The 13736-nt window shown below is 58.0% G+C and overlaps 1 protein-coding gene across 5 annotated transcripts in view; it reads left to right on the top strand.

Annotated features, from left to right (window-relative positions):
• The window catches only part of BMP1 (bone morphogenetic protein 1), a 46514-nt gene extending 35064 nt beyond the window's left edge, over positions 1-11450 (top strand). For 4 of the 5 annotated variants that reach the window (XM_070459696.1, XM_070459694.1, XM_070459693.1 and 1 more), the window contains exons 16-20: positions 2434-2559; positions 5493-5620; positions 5972-6185; positions 8188-8438; positions 10709-11450. In XM_070459696.1, the coding sequence (XP_070315797.1) occupies positions 2434-2559; positions 5493-5620; positions 5972-6185; positions 8188-8438; positions 10709-10843 (854 nt within the window). In that variant the 3' untranslated portion in view covers positions 10844-11450. Of the gene's footprint in view, positions 1-1755; positions 1931-2433; positions 2560-5492; positions 5621-5971; positions 6186-8187; positions 8439-10708 lie in introns of those variants that run through there. The other variant, XM_070459697.1, reaches the window with a different exon arrangement.
• The last annotated feature ends 2286 nt before the right edge of the window (positions 11451-13736 follow it).

The raw sequence follows: 13736 nt of genomic DNA, 5'->3' as shown, positions 1-13736 counted from the left end.
GGGCACCTGACTCTGGCCCCCCAGGAGAGGGGCTGTTTGGACTTTGGGACACCCAGCAAGGAGACCATAAGGCACGAAGAAGAGAGAGCCTGAAGACCTTCAGTGTGACCCCAGCCACCTGCCGGGGCATTGGGCACGGGAGGGTGAGTGCCATCTCCTTGTCCCAGCCTGTGTCCACCCCTGCGCCTGCCCTTCTTGCAGCCTGCATTCTTGGCTCCCAGGAGAGACGCCCCCCAACACCGTGCCAGCCCCGCCCCAGGCACTGTGGAGGCCCTCCTCGGGGTCATGGCGCTCACCGCCGCACTCAGCCACACTCTCCCGCTCAGTTCTTCACTGGGCAAGTATTTCTTTGACCCCTACCATGTGCCAGGCATCATACTTGGTATTTAGGGGAAATATGAGGAAGGTTTGAGGGTCGATTTTAGGAAAATCTTTGCTCACTCCTTGGAGCTGCCGCCCTTGAAGCTGCCAGCATAGGGTCACCAGCATGTTCCTCAGTGAACCCCCAGGAAGGGTTGTAGGGTGCTCACCACCCCCACATTTTCACAGGGCTTGTGCAAAGGCAGCTTCCACAGGGCCCTCGCTCAGGGTCTCCCGTGGTTCTCTAACTTAGGAGATGTGGGGAAGGACTTGGCAACTCCACCTCTTGACCTTGGGTTTTTGTGGGTCCTTCTTGGCCTGAGACGGGGTTGGATAAGCAGGGCCACCTGCGAGTCCATGCTGCAGCCCTCAGGCCCTTCTCCCAAGGAGACCAAGGACAGGGCTCCTGTTGTCACAGACCCCGCCTGGCCACGTGAGTGCCAGCAGGCATCTTTCTAGCTTGGGGTTCATCTGTGGAATTCTTGTGTTCATCTCACAACCCCCTTCCCTGAACGCCTGCCTCCGTGCCAGGCACCCAGTGCCCAGAATGACTGCGGAGAGAGTGGAGAACATGTGTGTGCGACGCACGGCGTGCCTGTGACCATGTGTCCCTCTGTGTATCGGCTTCTGTGTTCATGGGAGCACGCATGTGCAGACCCACCCGAGCCGGAGCTGCTGAATGCATAAGCCCTCTGCAGGTCGCTGATCAGCCCGGGGTCTCGGCATTCGAGTGTGTCTCTGTTTGTACCCACGTGCAGGGCCCTGAGGGCAGCTGTGCCCCTGTTTGCACGTGCGTGTGCTTCCTCACATGTGAGGAGTGAGCCACCAGCGTCTGTCTGCGTGTGCACATGTGCACGGGTGGCTGATGGCCGATGCGTGTGCATGCGGTATCAGTGTGAGAGGGGCTGGTGTGAAACCTGTGCACACGTGTGTGTGTGTGTCCCTGTGGGTGGGCGTCGGGAGGACAGTGCGGCGTGAGGGGTCCTGTGTCTGTTGCTGTGATGTGAGTGTGTGTCTGTCTGTCTGTAACACACTCTGTAGCTACAGCACCAGGAGGACAGAACCAAGCTCTGGATGAGGCCCCTTCCCGTGCATCGCTCCCCTCTGCCCGACTTCAGTCTCTTTCCGCAGTGTGCGGCCTCTCCTCACGCCCGGGCCCTGTCCCTGCCGCAGGCTTCGTCCCGCCCGCCCCCTGTCGCTGTGCCTCCTGCGCCCCGCTGCCCCTCCGTGACCTGGCTGCGCCGGACATGGCCGTCCTGCATGCGTGTCCCGCTGGCCCCCGCCCCGCCCTGCCCGTGGCCCCCCTCGGAGCCAGGCCTGGTTTTCACCGCTCTCCCTCCCTGGCCCCCGCCCTCCACCCCCTGGCCCCTTTTCTCCTTCTCTCTCTCGTTTCAGAAAAGAGGCCAGCTCTGCAACCCCCCCGGGGACGCCCCCACCAGCTCAAATTCCGAGTGCAGAAAAGAAACCGGACCCCCCAGTGAGGCCGGCCTGGCCTCCCGGACTCTTTGTTACTCAGGAACCTCACCTTGGACGGAATGGGCTGGGGGCTTTGCGGCCGCCCACCCCCACCTCCGCTCGGCCTTGCCGGCCCACCTCCCTCTGGCCGACAGAACTGGTGCTCTCCTCGCCCCCACCCCCCTCACATGGACAGGGGCCCCTCCTCGCCCCCCGCCCCCTCCCATTTTGATGGTGTCTGTGACATTTCCTGTTGTGAAGTAAAAGAGGGACCCCTGCGTCCTGCTCCTTTCTCTTGCAGTCTGCTTGTCCGTGTGTCTGTTTTTCCACTTGTCCGTCTGTCCAGTAAGCAGGTAATGGTAGAGGGTGCCCATGCCGGTCAGCTCCAGACCCCAACCCTCCCTCCGTCCATTTCAACTTTCTCTCCGCACAGCTGGGCCCCCTCAGCTGGCTCTGCATGAGGCAGTGCCCCGGACCCCCACCATCGCCTTGACCTCCACTCCCTGCCCTGCCTCCCCCAGGGTGGGGAGGATGCCCGGCCAGGCCCCCCACTTCCCTTGGGGTGCCACTGCCCTTGGCCCATGCACAGACAGGCCCTCCCTTCTTGCTCCCCTGCAGACAAGGACGAGTGCTCCAAGGACAACGGCGGCTGCCAGCAGGACTGCGTCAACACCTTCGGCAGCTACGAGTGCCAGTGTCGCAGCGGCTTTGTCCTCCACGACAACAAGCATGACTGCAAGGAAGGTAAGTGGCCCGAGCGCCCGAGGCCAACTGGCAGCCTGAGAACCGAGACTGCGCAGAGGGCTCAGAGGTGCCATCTCCCTCGGCCTCTGTCTGGACTCAAGAGGCTGAGTGACCTCTGAGGTCACCTCGTTTCGCCTTCCACCAGCAACATCCAAGCCACACACACTTATGGAGGGGAGGGGCTTGTGGTTACCCCCCAGGCCCTGTTGTCAAGCTGATCTGGTAACTAGCGCACCTTCAAATCCATGTTCAGGTGTGTCTCTTTGTTCCAGCCTCCCTCTGTCAGGGAGGGGAGCTGGGACAGTGGTGAAGAGCTGGGCTCTGGAGCCAGGCTGCCTGGCCCAGCCCCACCTCTTAGCCAGCTGTGGGCCCTGAGCCGCTGACTCCCTCCCTCCACACCTGGATTTGCTGATGGGTGCTGCCTGGTTGGGCGGCGACGCTGTGATGTGCTCCGACAAGTGCCCGACTCGTAGCAAGCACAATCACGTGTTGTCACCATTGTCGGTCACATACTCTGACCCCCAGGGACACCTGGGACAGGGCTGCTGCCTCCCCGACATTGAGGCTCTGCAGAACCTCAAAAACAGTTATCGTGTCCTCTCCCATATCACGTGATACCTCCTCTTTGTACACAGTACAACCCTGGTCTGCTCCCTGTGGGCAATACCACTGTGGCCCATGCCAACTGGCGATGCACTGTCCCCGGCTATACAACGCAGACTCACCTTTGACCTTGAGTGTCTGTATGGCCTTGGGCCAGTCCCTTCACCCCTCTGAGTTCAACTGTCTCACCCAGGAGATGGCCCTAAGCTTTCGAGCCCTTGCTTTGAGCACTTAGCACAGGGCCTGGCAGATGCCTCTTCTCACTGTCGCTGTGTAGACAACCACGGTGCCAGCAAATAAACTGCCAACTAGAATAAACATAGTCGAAGCACCGAGTGGACTCTCCAGGGCTTCTCACCCCATCACCTCAGTCTCCCACATACGGAGCTCCACTGACTCACGGAGCCCCCCAAGCTAGTGGGAGGACCTTCTTCTGATGCTGTTTCTAAACTGCATGCCATCTCTGTGCTCTCTATAAAAATGAAGCTTTTGCTAAGGAAGTTTCCGCACCAGCGTCAACAAGAGAGCAGGAGCAGGTGTAAAATTCCCAGGAGGGTGGTCTGTGTGTGGCTCTGAGTCACTTGAGAAGCACACAGGGTCCCTTACTCAAGTGATGGGCTAGTAATAAATCAGCATTTCCTGACCCTCTGCAGAGGGTGCAGCTCTGTGCAAAGTCCTGTGGGGGATTAAAGATGGGGACCCCTCTGCTCTCAAGGAGACTGCTGTCTAGCTGGGAAGAGAAGCAGGTGTGGAAATAAATTAGAGGGCGGGGAATACCAGTGAAAGTGGGGAGACAGTGTGGACAGGGAAAGCTGAAGATGAGAGTAGAAGCAGCTCATAGCTCAAGTGTGGAGACCAGCGACTCCACATAGCCCGTGAGGGCCCTGCTCCTCTCTGGACCCTGGTGGCCTTGCATTCATCCTGCAGCCTCTGACGATAGGCACAGCTGTGTGGCCTACACGCCACCCGCCCCTTTTTCCTTCTCATCCCAGCAGTGCACTGGCTTTTCCTTAGAGGGACCTGTCAGACTGGATGATAACGAATAAAGAGCATCAGCATTTCAGTTGGAGTTTGTGAGGCTGTGCTTTTCCGAGGGAGAAAGCAGATTGCCACGGATCAAGGAGTCATGAGTAGTGAAAATGTGACATGCACGTTTTCTTGAAGAAAAGGGAGATAGGAGGGATGGTAGTCAGAGGGGAGTGTTGTTTTAGGATGGGCAAAGTGTAGGAAGGTTCGTGGGCTGGACAAGCTGGCAGAGAGAGCGAGTGTGGGTAATGTGTGATGCAGAGGCCCCCAGATGGTGGGCAGCAGTGAGCTCCAGCTCATGAAGGAAAATCTACTCCTGCCCAGGAGAAAGGGCACCTTCTCTGAGATGAGGCAGGAGGGAAGGTGAGTGGAAAGGTGAGTCTGCAGGTAGGGGTCAGGAAGTTGAAGTCGTTCATATTTGCAGACTCTGCCTTTCCACCCAGGAGGCAAGAGGTGAGGTGGTCTGCTGGGAGGGAGGGCTGGGAGTTGAGGAGAGGGCCAAAGGTTTGGAGGTGTAGCTAAGGAGATGAGAGATAGAGCTGGTGAAGGTGCGTCCAAAGAATACCAAGCAGTTGGGGCCCAGCCACACTTAGAGACCACGAATGGGGTTTTCCAAGATGGTTCAGTTCAAGTATGGCCATTGGTGAGCAATCGGGGTGATGGGCCATGTGGTCCAGCTGATAGAGAAGCAAGGTAAGTAAAAGTAAAGGTCTCTCTAAAGTTGACAAGGTGTTAGGGGAAATGGGGGAGGGGGTGCGCTGGCGCTGAGTGCCCTGGAAGAATGAGAGGTGGCCACCAGTACCGAGAATTTGTGGGTGATGGCAGAGCCTTGTGGGGAAGGAAGTGAGAACTCATAGAACTGAGAAGGTCTATGCGGGTGGATCGTCCATGTGTTTGCTGATGTCACCTAGGATGGTGGCAGTGGAGTGGAGAGAGCTGAGTCAGGAGCCAAAGTCTTCTGTGAATATGGAAGCATGGCAGGAGATCAGAGGATGCTAGCTTCGCAGGGGGCAGAAGAGGTGTGGCCAGATGGCCTCAAAAGTCCACGGGGTACCTGGGAGGGCTGCTTCTGTAGATGCTGCCAGGCGAGGTCCAGCTTGGAACCAAGCATCCAGATTTCCCCAGGCTGGATGGCTGAATAGAAAACAAGTTGTGTGAGCCTTCAGGTCATTTCTAAGTGGAAGACAAGAGAAGCAAGAAGGGAGGGGGTGAGAGGGAGGAAAGGGCTTCCTTCCTTTCTTCATAGGAGCCATTAGAACCCAGGGGTCCCCACTGATCCCCTTCCCCGCCTCACCTCCCCACAGCGGGCTGTGACCACAAGGTGACATCCAGCAGCGGCACCATCACCAGTCCCAATTGGCCTGACAAGTACCCCAGCAAGAAGGAGTGTACCTGGGCCATCTCTAGCACCCCTGGGCACCGGGTCAAGCTGGTAAGGTGCCACTCCCAGGCCTGCTCCTCCATGCCATCTACCCATCACCTATTTGCCATCAGCTCCAAAGCCTCACGACACTCAGAGCACCTTAGGCTGGTGACTGGCTGAGCCCATAGGACAAGCATCCCTATGGGAACTGAAAGTCTGGCCTGGACAGAGGCCCTTTCCCCAGCATCATGTGGGGTATACCTGCCAATGCCCCATCCCTAGGTCCTCCCTCTCTCCATCCACCAGTAGCGGCCACTGTCCTGGTGTCCATGAACTGGGGCCCAGAGGTCTTGGTTTGTTGCCCACATCACCTGCCCTTAGCCATATTCCTGATTCTCTGTTCTCCCTCACACCCTCCAGACCTTCATGGAGATGGACATCGAGTCCCAGCCTGAGTGTGCCTATGATCACCTGGAGGTGTATGACGGGCGTGACTCCAAGGCCCCCGTCCTGGGCCGCTTCTGCGGGAGCAAGAAGCCTGAGCCCGTCCTGGCCACGGGCAACCGCATGTTCCTGCGCTTCTACTCTGACAACTCCGTGCAGAGGAAGGGTTTCCAGGCGTCCCACTCCACAGGTGAGCATGGTGCAGGCCAGGTGCCCTCATGCAATCATTTGTCCTAGAGGCATCTGCTGATTTTGGTCTCAAATGCAGACTGGGGGTTTGGATAGGGGGTTTACCAATAGCTCCTAAAGACACAGACAGGCCCAGCCCCTGACCAGGAGGGAAAACAGCATGTCCTGAAGGCTACTAAGCCAATTTCTGCCTCAGGACGTTTGCACCAGCAGTTCTCTGGCTTGAAACACCTAAAATCATCTTCCCTAGAATCATTGCTCTATCTCATTATTTGAGACTCAGCTCAAATTCCTCCTCAGTATGGAGACCTTCCCTGCCCATCTAATATAAAGCAATGCCCTCTTCCTTTTTTTATATCATTCAGCTTTATTTTCACCAATGTGCTTATTTTCACCAATTGGAATTATCTTATATATTTGTCTACTTGCTTATTATCTACTCTCCTTGCCCCCCTAGAAGTAAATCTTCACAGAGCAGGATCTTTCTGTCCTGGCTCTGCTGTTTTTGTAGCAACTAGACTAGTTATTGGCCCCAGTAGGTGCTCAGAAAATATATACTGAATATTTTTTGAAATATTACTGAAAGCAAAGTAAGCCTTCTGAGCAAAGGAGGGGACATCCTGATTTGGGGTATGAAGGTCAGAAAACAGGCCAGTAACAAGGGGTAGAGAACCCAGAGATGGAGAGGGAATCTCCGGAGTCTCTAGTGGCAGGACACTTGACTGTGCAGCTGCCCACCCACATCCCACCCCCCAAATCCACTGGTTCATTCATCCTACAGACATTCATTAACATGCGGCATGTGTGTGACAGCATCCTGAGCGTGGGTCACAAAATGAACGAAGCAGACAAATCTCAGTCCTTGAGGGATTTACTCTGCATCTACACGTTCATCTATCCAACAACTTTTTATGGAGCCCTGGCCCCCTGCAGGGGACTCAGAGGGGCATGGGGAAATGAATCAGCCATGAGCCCTTCACCTTGCCCACCTGGAAACCCACAGCCTGGGGTGAGATGGGACCCAGACAGATAATTCCAACAGAAGACAAAACATGCTCAGGGCCTCGCTCTGGGTGTGAGATGATGGGTCATTGCAGGCGGGGGAGGAGCCCAAGCACAGCCCCAGCTCCAGACAGCTCTGGGTGTGCACAAGTAAATGCAGGTCATGTAGTGTGGCTAGAGCAATGGGCACATGATGACAGCAGTGAAGTGGGCATGGGGTGGCTACAGAGAAAGGCAAGGCCTGGTCCTGCGAGGCCTGGGATGTCAGGCCAGCTGTGGCCTCTGGGGGCTTGGCAGGCTTCTTGGAGTCTTAAGGTACCTGTTGGGGAGGTCCCAGAACTGATGGATCCATAGCCTCCCCTCCTTCCTTTCAGCTCAGGCCATGCCCATCTACTTCCCTCCCTCCCCCCAACCCCCACCGTGAGCCCAGGTGTCCAGGAGGCCAGAGGACATCCAGAGAAGGTGTACACGGATGGCCTTGCCCTCGTTGGCCCCTCCCAGCACAGGGTCACACACTGGAGGCCTGGAACTCCATATGGTTCTCAGAGCTGCTATGTTTGGCCCACACTGTGTTTTTTAAAAACCCAAGCCAACATTTAAAAATTAGGAGTTTTCACATAAAACCCAGATGGACATCTTCTCACTTAAGAACGGAAGCTCTGGCGTCACAGAGTCCGCATTCTTCCATGACAGCTATCAGCTGGAGCAAATTAGCAACGTTCTCTTTCAGCAAGTGCATCCTCCCTGGGGCTTCCACAGAGAGCGGCCTTTCACCCGCTGCGTCCCCGGGCCTCTGTGGGCATCCCTCCAGAGAGAGAGCAGCAGAGCACTAGTCCCAGGCCAAGTCCTGGGCTGGGTCCAAACCCACCTGTCTCTAGCCATGTGGCGCTGGCCCAGGGCCTCCATCCGGCCAGGAGGGCTGCACGTGGGGAGGGACAGTGCCTGGGCCATGACTGTGCTCCAGGGCAGCAGCCGACCTTGTGTCCCCCTCCTCCCTCTAGAGTGTGGTGGCCAGGTTCGGGCAGAGGTGAAGACCAAGGACCTTTACTCCCATGCCCAGTTTGGTGACAATAACTACCCAGGGGGAGTGGACTGTGAGTGGGTCATCGTAGCTGAGGAAGGCTACGGCGTGGAGCTGGTGTTCCAGACCTTCGAGGTGGAAGAGGAGACCGACTGCGGCTATGACTACATGGAGCTCTTCGACGGCTATGACAGCACTGCCCCCAGGCTGGGACGCTACTGTGGCTCAGGGGTGAGGCCCCCACACTCCCCACCCCTCTCACCCCAGTGCAGGGACCCAGTGCCTCTGCAGATGTGGGCAGCAGCCCCCGCCTGGCACTTTGCAGGAGCCGGAGGTCCAGCCTGGTGGGTCTCCCAGCTCACAAAGGCCCACCTGGCCTTGGGCCATCCCCACCCAGGAAACAAGGTCCTTTCTGGCTGACACTGAGGTTCCTGCAGCCTCTGGGATAGACCCCACCCACCCTGACCCAAGCCTGCTCAGCACCACTTCAGTTGGGTCTCCAAGGCAGTTTGCATTGGGGGAGGAGGTTGGAGTTCCCTCTACCCCCTCATTCCCTTGCCCTGGTCCAGAGCAGGCCCTGAATGAGGGCAGAGGTTGGGGCAAGAGCCAGGGCCCAGGGCTGAGCCGAGCCGCACTAGGCAGTCATCCTGGCCGAGCCATAACAATACCCTCATCTCTTCCACTGCCAGTTTCTCTTCTTGGTGACAGGCCAGCTGGTCCCAAAGCATATTGGTGCTGCTGTCCAAGCAGACACTGAGCATCATTTCTTGGACCATAAAATGGCACTTTCAGAGGCAGTGGGCAAGAATTTGCTTGATGAGGTTTTAACTAAGGTCACAGGAAAACCACAGAGGTGGATTTATTTTCCTCCAGGCAGAACCTGTGAATTCTTTGGTGTTTTTTTTTCTTTTCTTTTTTAATCCTCTCTTCCTTCAGAGAATGCCATTTTCCCCTCCCCATTCTACATACACACACACACTTTGGCACATGTACTCACACTCATATGTACACTCAGACATGCCCTCCTGCCCATCACTTCCTGCTTCCCTGCCTCTCATGGCCGTGCTCTAGGACAGCTTGGGTGCCCCCAGAAAGGGTTAATCTTTCCAGGAGCTGCAGCAGCTGCTGGACCCAGCATTGGCTGGTGCAATCTCCCCTTAGGAGCAGAGCTTCAGCCTTTGTTGACTGGCAAAGGCTGGACAGGACTGGGACAGAGTTGAGGGGATGGGGACACAGAGCACCAGCCCCACTGCCAGCCGGGCTCAGCTACTCCGGGTCCCTGGGCCGCCAGTGGGGATACGGAGCATGCAGCCTCCTGCCGGCTGGGCCCAACTGCTCCAGGTCCGTGGGCCACCAATGGGGACACGGAGCACCAGCCCCCCCTGCTGGCCGGGCCCAGCTGCTCCGGGTCCCTGGGCCGTCAGGCGCACCCCCTCCCACTTTGCCCTTTGTATCTCCCTTGACCTGACACCTTAGGGTGAGTCACACACCAAAGCGGGTGTCCCCAGGTGGCTTCTTGCGGAGACTGCCATCAGGCTGGAGCCAGCGGGAGGGGACTGGAGAGGGAACCCAGTTCCGTCAAGGCTTCCTGGCATGGTTGCTGGAAATATCCCCAAGGTTCTCGGAAATGATCCTTTCCAGGCCTTGAGGGCCAGGGCCTCCGTGTGCTGATGCTCCATGGGCGGGTCACTGCGCGCAGAGGCGAGGAGGGGCTTGCAGGAGCCTCAGAAGGGGCATCACCTGGAGCCCACCATGGCCCGCGTCTGAGATGGGCAGGAGGAGAGAGGCCGAGTCCAGGTCTGGGGACCCGGCTGTCCTGCCTTCTCCAAGAGACAGCCGGATTGCAAGAAGGCAGCTGATAAATTACTGCCTTTGCAAAACCCTGTCACAGCCATCCTCTTGTCTCCCCTGCCCCCGCCACCTCCACCCACCTTTCTAGACTTGGAAAGCAGAGAGCATTTGTTCCTTCCCGTTTGCTTTTGAGGGGAGTGAGGCCCAGAGAGGGGCAGTGCATTGCCTGAGACGTCACAACTAACTATTTAGGCACTGGGTATGGAAAGGAAGTGTGACTCTGAACCGGTAGCCCCCGGTACCTCGCCTACTCCAGTGCGCAGGCTAAGTCGCTTCAGTTGTGTCCGACTCTTTGTAATGCCATGGACTGTAGCCTGCCAGGCTCCTCTGTCCAAGGGAGTCTCCAGGCAAGAATGCTGCAGTGGGTTGCCATGCCCTCCTCCGGGGATCCTCCCAACCCAGAGATCACACCCGTGTCTCCTGCGTCGGCATGTGGATTCTTTACCACCAGAGCAACCTGGGGAGCCCTCCCCCTCCTCCAAGTGCCCCGTTAAACTCCAGCTTGCAAGAGTCCTCCTGCTTCAAGGCACTGGGGGACCTGGCGGGAGTCTGGAGCCACCCACCTCCCTTATAGCAGGAGAATTCGGGGAGGGAAGCAGCAGCCGCGGCCCCCGGTCCTCAGCCTCATGCCCACGCCTTTCCTCCAACAGCCTCCTGAGGAAGTGTACTCGGCGGGCGACTCTGTTCTGGTGAAATTCCACTCGGATGACACCATCACCAAAAAAGGCTTCCACCTGCGGTACACCAGCACGAAGTTCCAGGACACTCTACACAGCAGAAAGTGACCGCTGCCCTCATACGGCAGGGATGGGAGGCCTGCTGCCCTCGGTCACCTGAGCCGGACAGCGGGGGGCGGGCAGAAAGTGGGCACCCCGTCCCTGTCCCCCGGGTGCCAGGACCTGCGGGCTGATGGTCCCGGTGAAGCTGTCCTCGGGAGGTGGGGCACTGGACTCCCACATGAGCTGCTGCCCCATGATCCCTTCCTCCCTCGCCCCCAACCCTGGGAGTGAGGGGCCAGGGCCAGGGAGCCAGAGCTTGCCCTGAGACACTTGAAGTGGCCATTCCTCTCTGGGGGCCCAGCCCAGTGTGTGAGGACCCACCCAAGTTTCCCGCCCATCTCCATGCACCCTATTGTGTATAGCCAGTGGCATATCTTCATTGTAATGTACGTTTCCCACCCCTCCCCCTCCCCTGATTTGGTTTTGTTTGAAGCCCCCACCTCCCCCTGTTTCCTGGGGCGCGAATTTCCGTGCATATCCCACAGGAGCCACATGCGCAGCAGGAGGATGAAGGGGAGGGGGTGGGGGCATCAAGACAGGGCTTCTCTCAGGCCCAGCGGCTGGTCAGCCACACCAGGGCACCCCAGCCAATAAACCGAAAGTGTTACAGCCAGTGTCTTGTGCCAGAGGCTGTCTGGGATGTGGGGGTGGCGGTGGAGGTGGGTGGTGCTGGGCGCACATCTTCCAGATGTGAGTCTGGGGCCGGCGCATAGCCGGGACACCTGGCCTCGCCAGCTGCCCTTCCTGCCTTCGATTCCAGGGCCCCTGAGAGTGTGATTTCACAGTCGGACACAGAGATACGGATGCCTTGCACACTTGAGCCTGCAGGCGCCCCCGAGCCTCATAAGCCTCCCACACAACCCAATGGGCAGAACGGAACATTCTGTAAAGTGGCTGTGCAATGGGAAGGGAGGAAGTATGTCACGGGGATGATGGCGTGTGTCTGTCCAGCCGGTGTCCAGTGGAATCTTCCATCTCTGGATCTGGGTGGTGGGCTAGAAGAGCCCATCCGGACCCAGAGTACCATCAGCCAGAGCAGATCCATCAGTCAGCTCCCAGTGCCTTCCTTCCTGAAGGTCAGACCCCCGAGTGCTGGCCCCTCAGGACCATCTCTCTTCGGGGAGACAAGAGCCAGACGCTAGGCAGCCACAGAACAAACATTCCAGCTCTGGCCCCCTCTCCCTAGGCGACCCATGACGGTGTCATGTCTGGCCTCTCCTTCCTGCCTCTGCCTTCTCCCTCCCCAGCCAACAGCGAGGTACAGACCTCAGACCTGTCTTCCCGGAGGCCAGCAGGAGAGAAACCACATCCCTGCTCCTTCCTTTCAAAGGACCCTCTCTCCCTACTTTCCATGGATCTCACAGGGAAAGAAAACCCATAGAGGACCCAGCTTCCCTGCCTAGACTGGCCACTCCCAGATTCCAGAGCAAGCCAGCAGTCTGCTCCAAGCCCTGGGGCTCCCTGAGGGCCTCCAGTGGGACTGTGGGTCTTTTCCTGGCCCTAGACTTCTCCCTATAGCAGAGCCAGATGTGCCAGATACTAAATCTGGACTCTGTGGGGGGACCCACCCCCAGGGAACAGTATGGCGTGTTGCATCCCATACTGGTCCTTTAAACAATGGAAACCATACACACGGCTAGTGTCCGATGTGCAAGTAGGCTGATGTGACCTCGTGGTCAGGCTGCAGCCCTCTCTTCTAGTCCTGACTGCAGATGAGGGAATGGGTGATGGCGGGAGGGCCAGCTAGGTCCCCGGCTGTGATGTCATTGACACCCCTCCACCTCCTCTGACCAGAATGTTCAGCACAGCCCAGAGGACCATGAACAGAACAGAAAGGCCCCCAAACCATTTGGAGCCCCCCCGGGCGTCTCATCTGGACACTTTGCCAACCAACCTGCCCAGTTCTGCAGCAGAGTTCATTGTCAGTGGTCCCAGCTCTCCTTGCCAGCCCCCCGGGTTGCTCTGAAGCTGAGGACCACACTCTTGGTACACAAGCCACATGTGTGAAGGGAGCCAGTATCCTAGCCCAGGCCCAGGCTGCAGGGCAGAGAGTACCCCGTCCTCCCTGCAGGTCAGCACAGCCAGATGCAGGTCAGGACCAACCCACGCAGCTGCCCAGGGGACCCATCCCTAGGCTCCATCACTGCCATAGACTCGGGCCCCTCTAATGAGCCAGGGGCCTGTGCTGATTGGGCCCTTCATCTTCCCTGGGCCCCTCTTCCCGGAGGCTACCTCTGGGTAGTGAAGGCTGATTGGGAGCTGGCAGCAGGCCACTGATACACATTCCAGAACTTGATGAATGATTCTCCAGACCCAGCCCACCCTCACCATCTGGCTGCTCGCAGGTTTCGAGACTAGATGAACCTCAGTGCAGCTGCCCAGCCCCTCAGGTGATTCCACGTCAGAGGACGGAACCCTTCCAACTCCAACTGTCCCCAAGCCCCTGAGATCCCCCTGAGGTCCCCTGGTCCTGAGCGTGTGGCCAGCAGCCAAATAATTAGAATGATCCTGACCCAGATGACGCTCCCAGCCTGGAAACCCAGGTGGAGATAACCCCAAACCCTGGAGCCCCAGACTCTCCCCTCTGGCTGCACTTCTCTAACCCTGGAGGACACAGCCAGCCCTGGCCTGGCGGTCAGGAGACCTAGCTCTGCCTTGCTTCGCCCGGTGATGTTGGCCAGTTTGTCCCCTCTCTGGGCCTCTGCTCCCCATTCAGTAACCTTTTCCCAGCAACCCTTCCTGTCAGGGTGCAGTCTCCAACAGTCAGGCTCCTGAGGCAGCTGGGGGCTTCCAGGGCCAACCGTTGGCTCAAGTGCAGAAGTAGGAAGGTTGGCTATCCCACACTGCCCCCTAACTCCTTGCCCCTCTCTTTCCCTTCCCTGCGCTCTAACGCCACGTG

Source organism: Odocoileus virginianus, chromosome 31, assembly GCF_023699985.2.
Source record: "Odocoileus virginianus isolate 20LAN1187 ecotype Illinois chromosome 31, Ovbor_1.2, whole genome shotgun sequence".
NCBI lineage: Eukaryota > Metazoa > Chordata > Mammalia > Artiodactyla > Cervidae > Odocoileus > Odocoileus virginianus.
The sequence above is the reverse complement of the archived record's forward strand: the minus strand, read 5'-3'. Positions and strand labels throughout refer to the sequence as shown.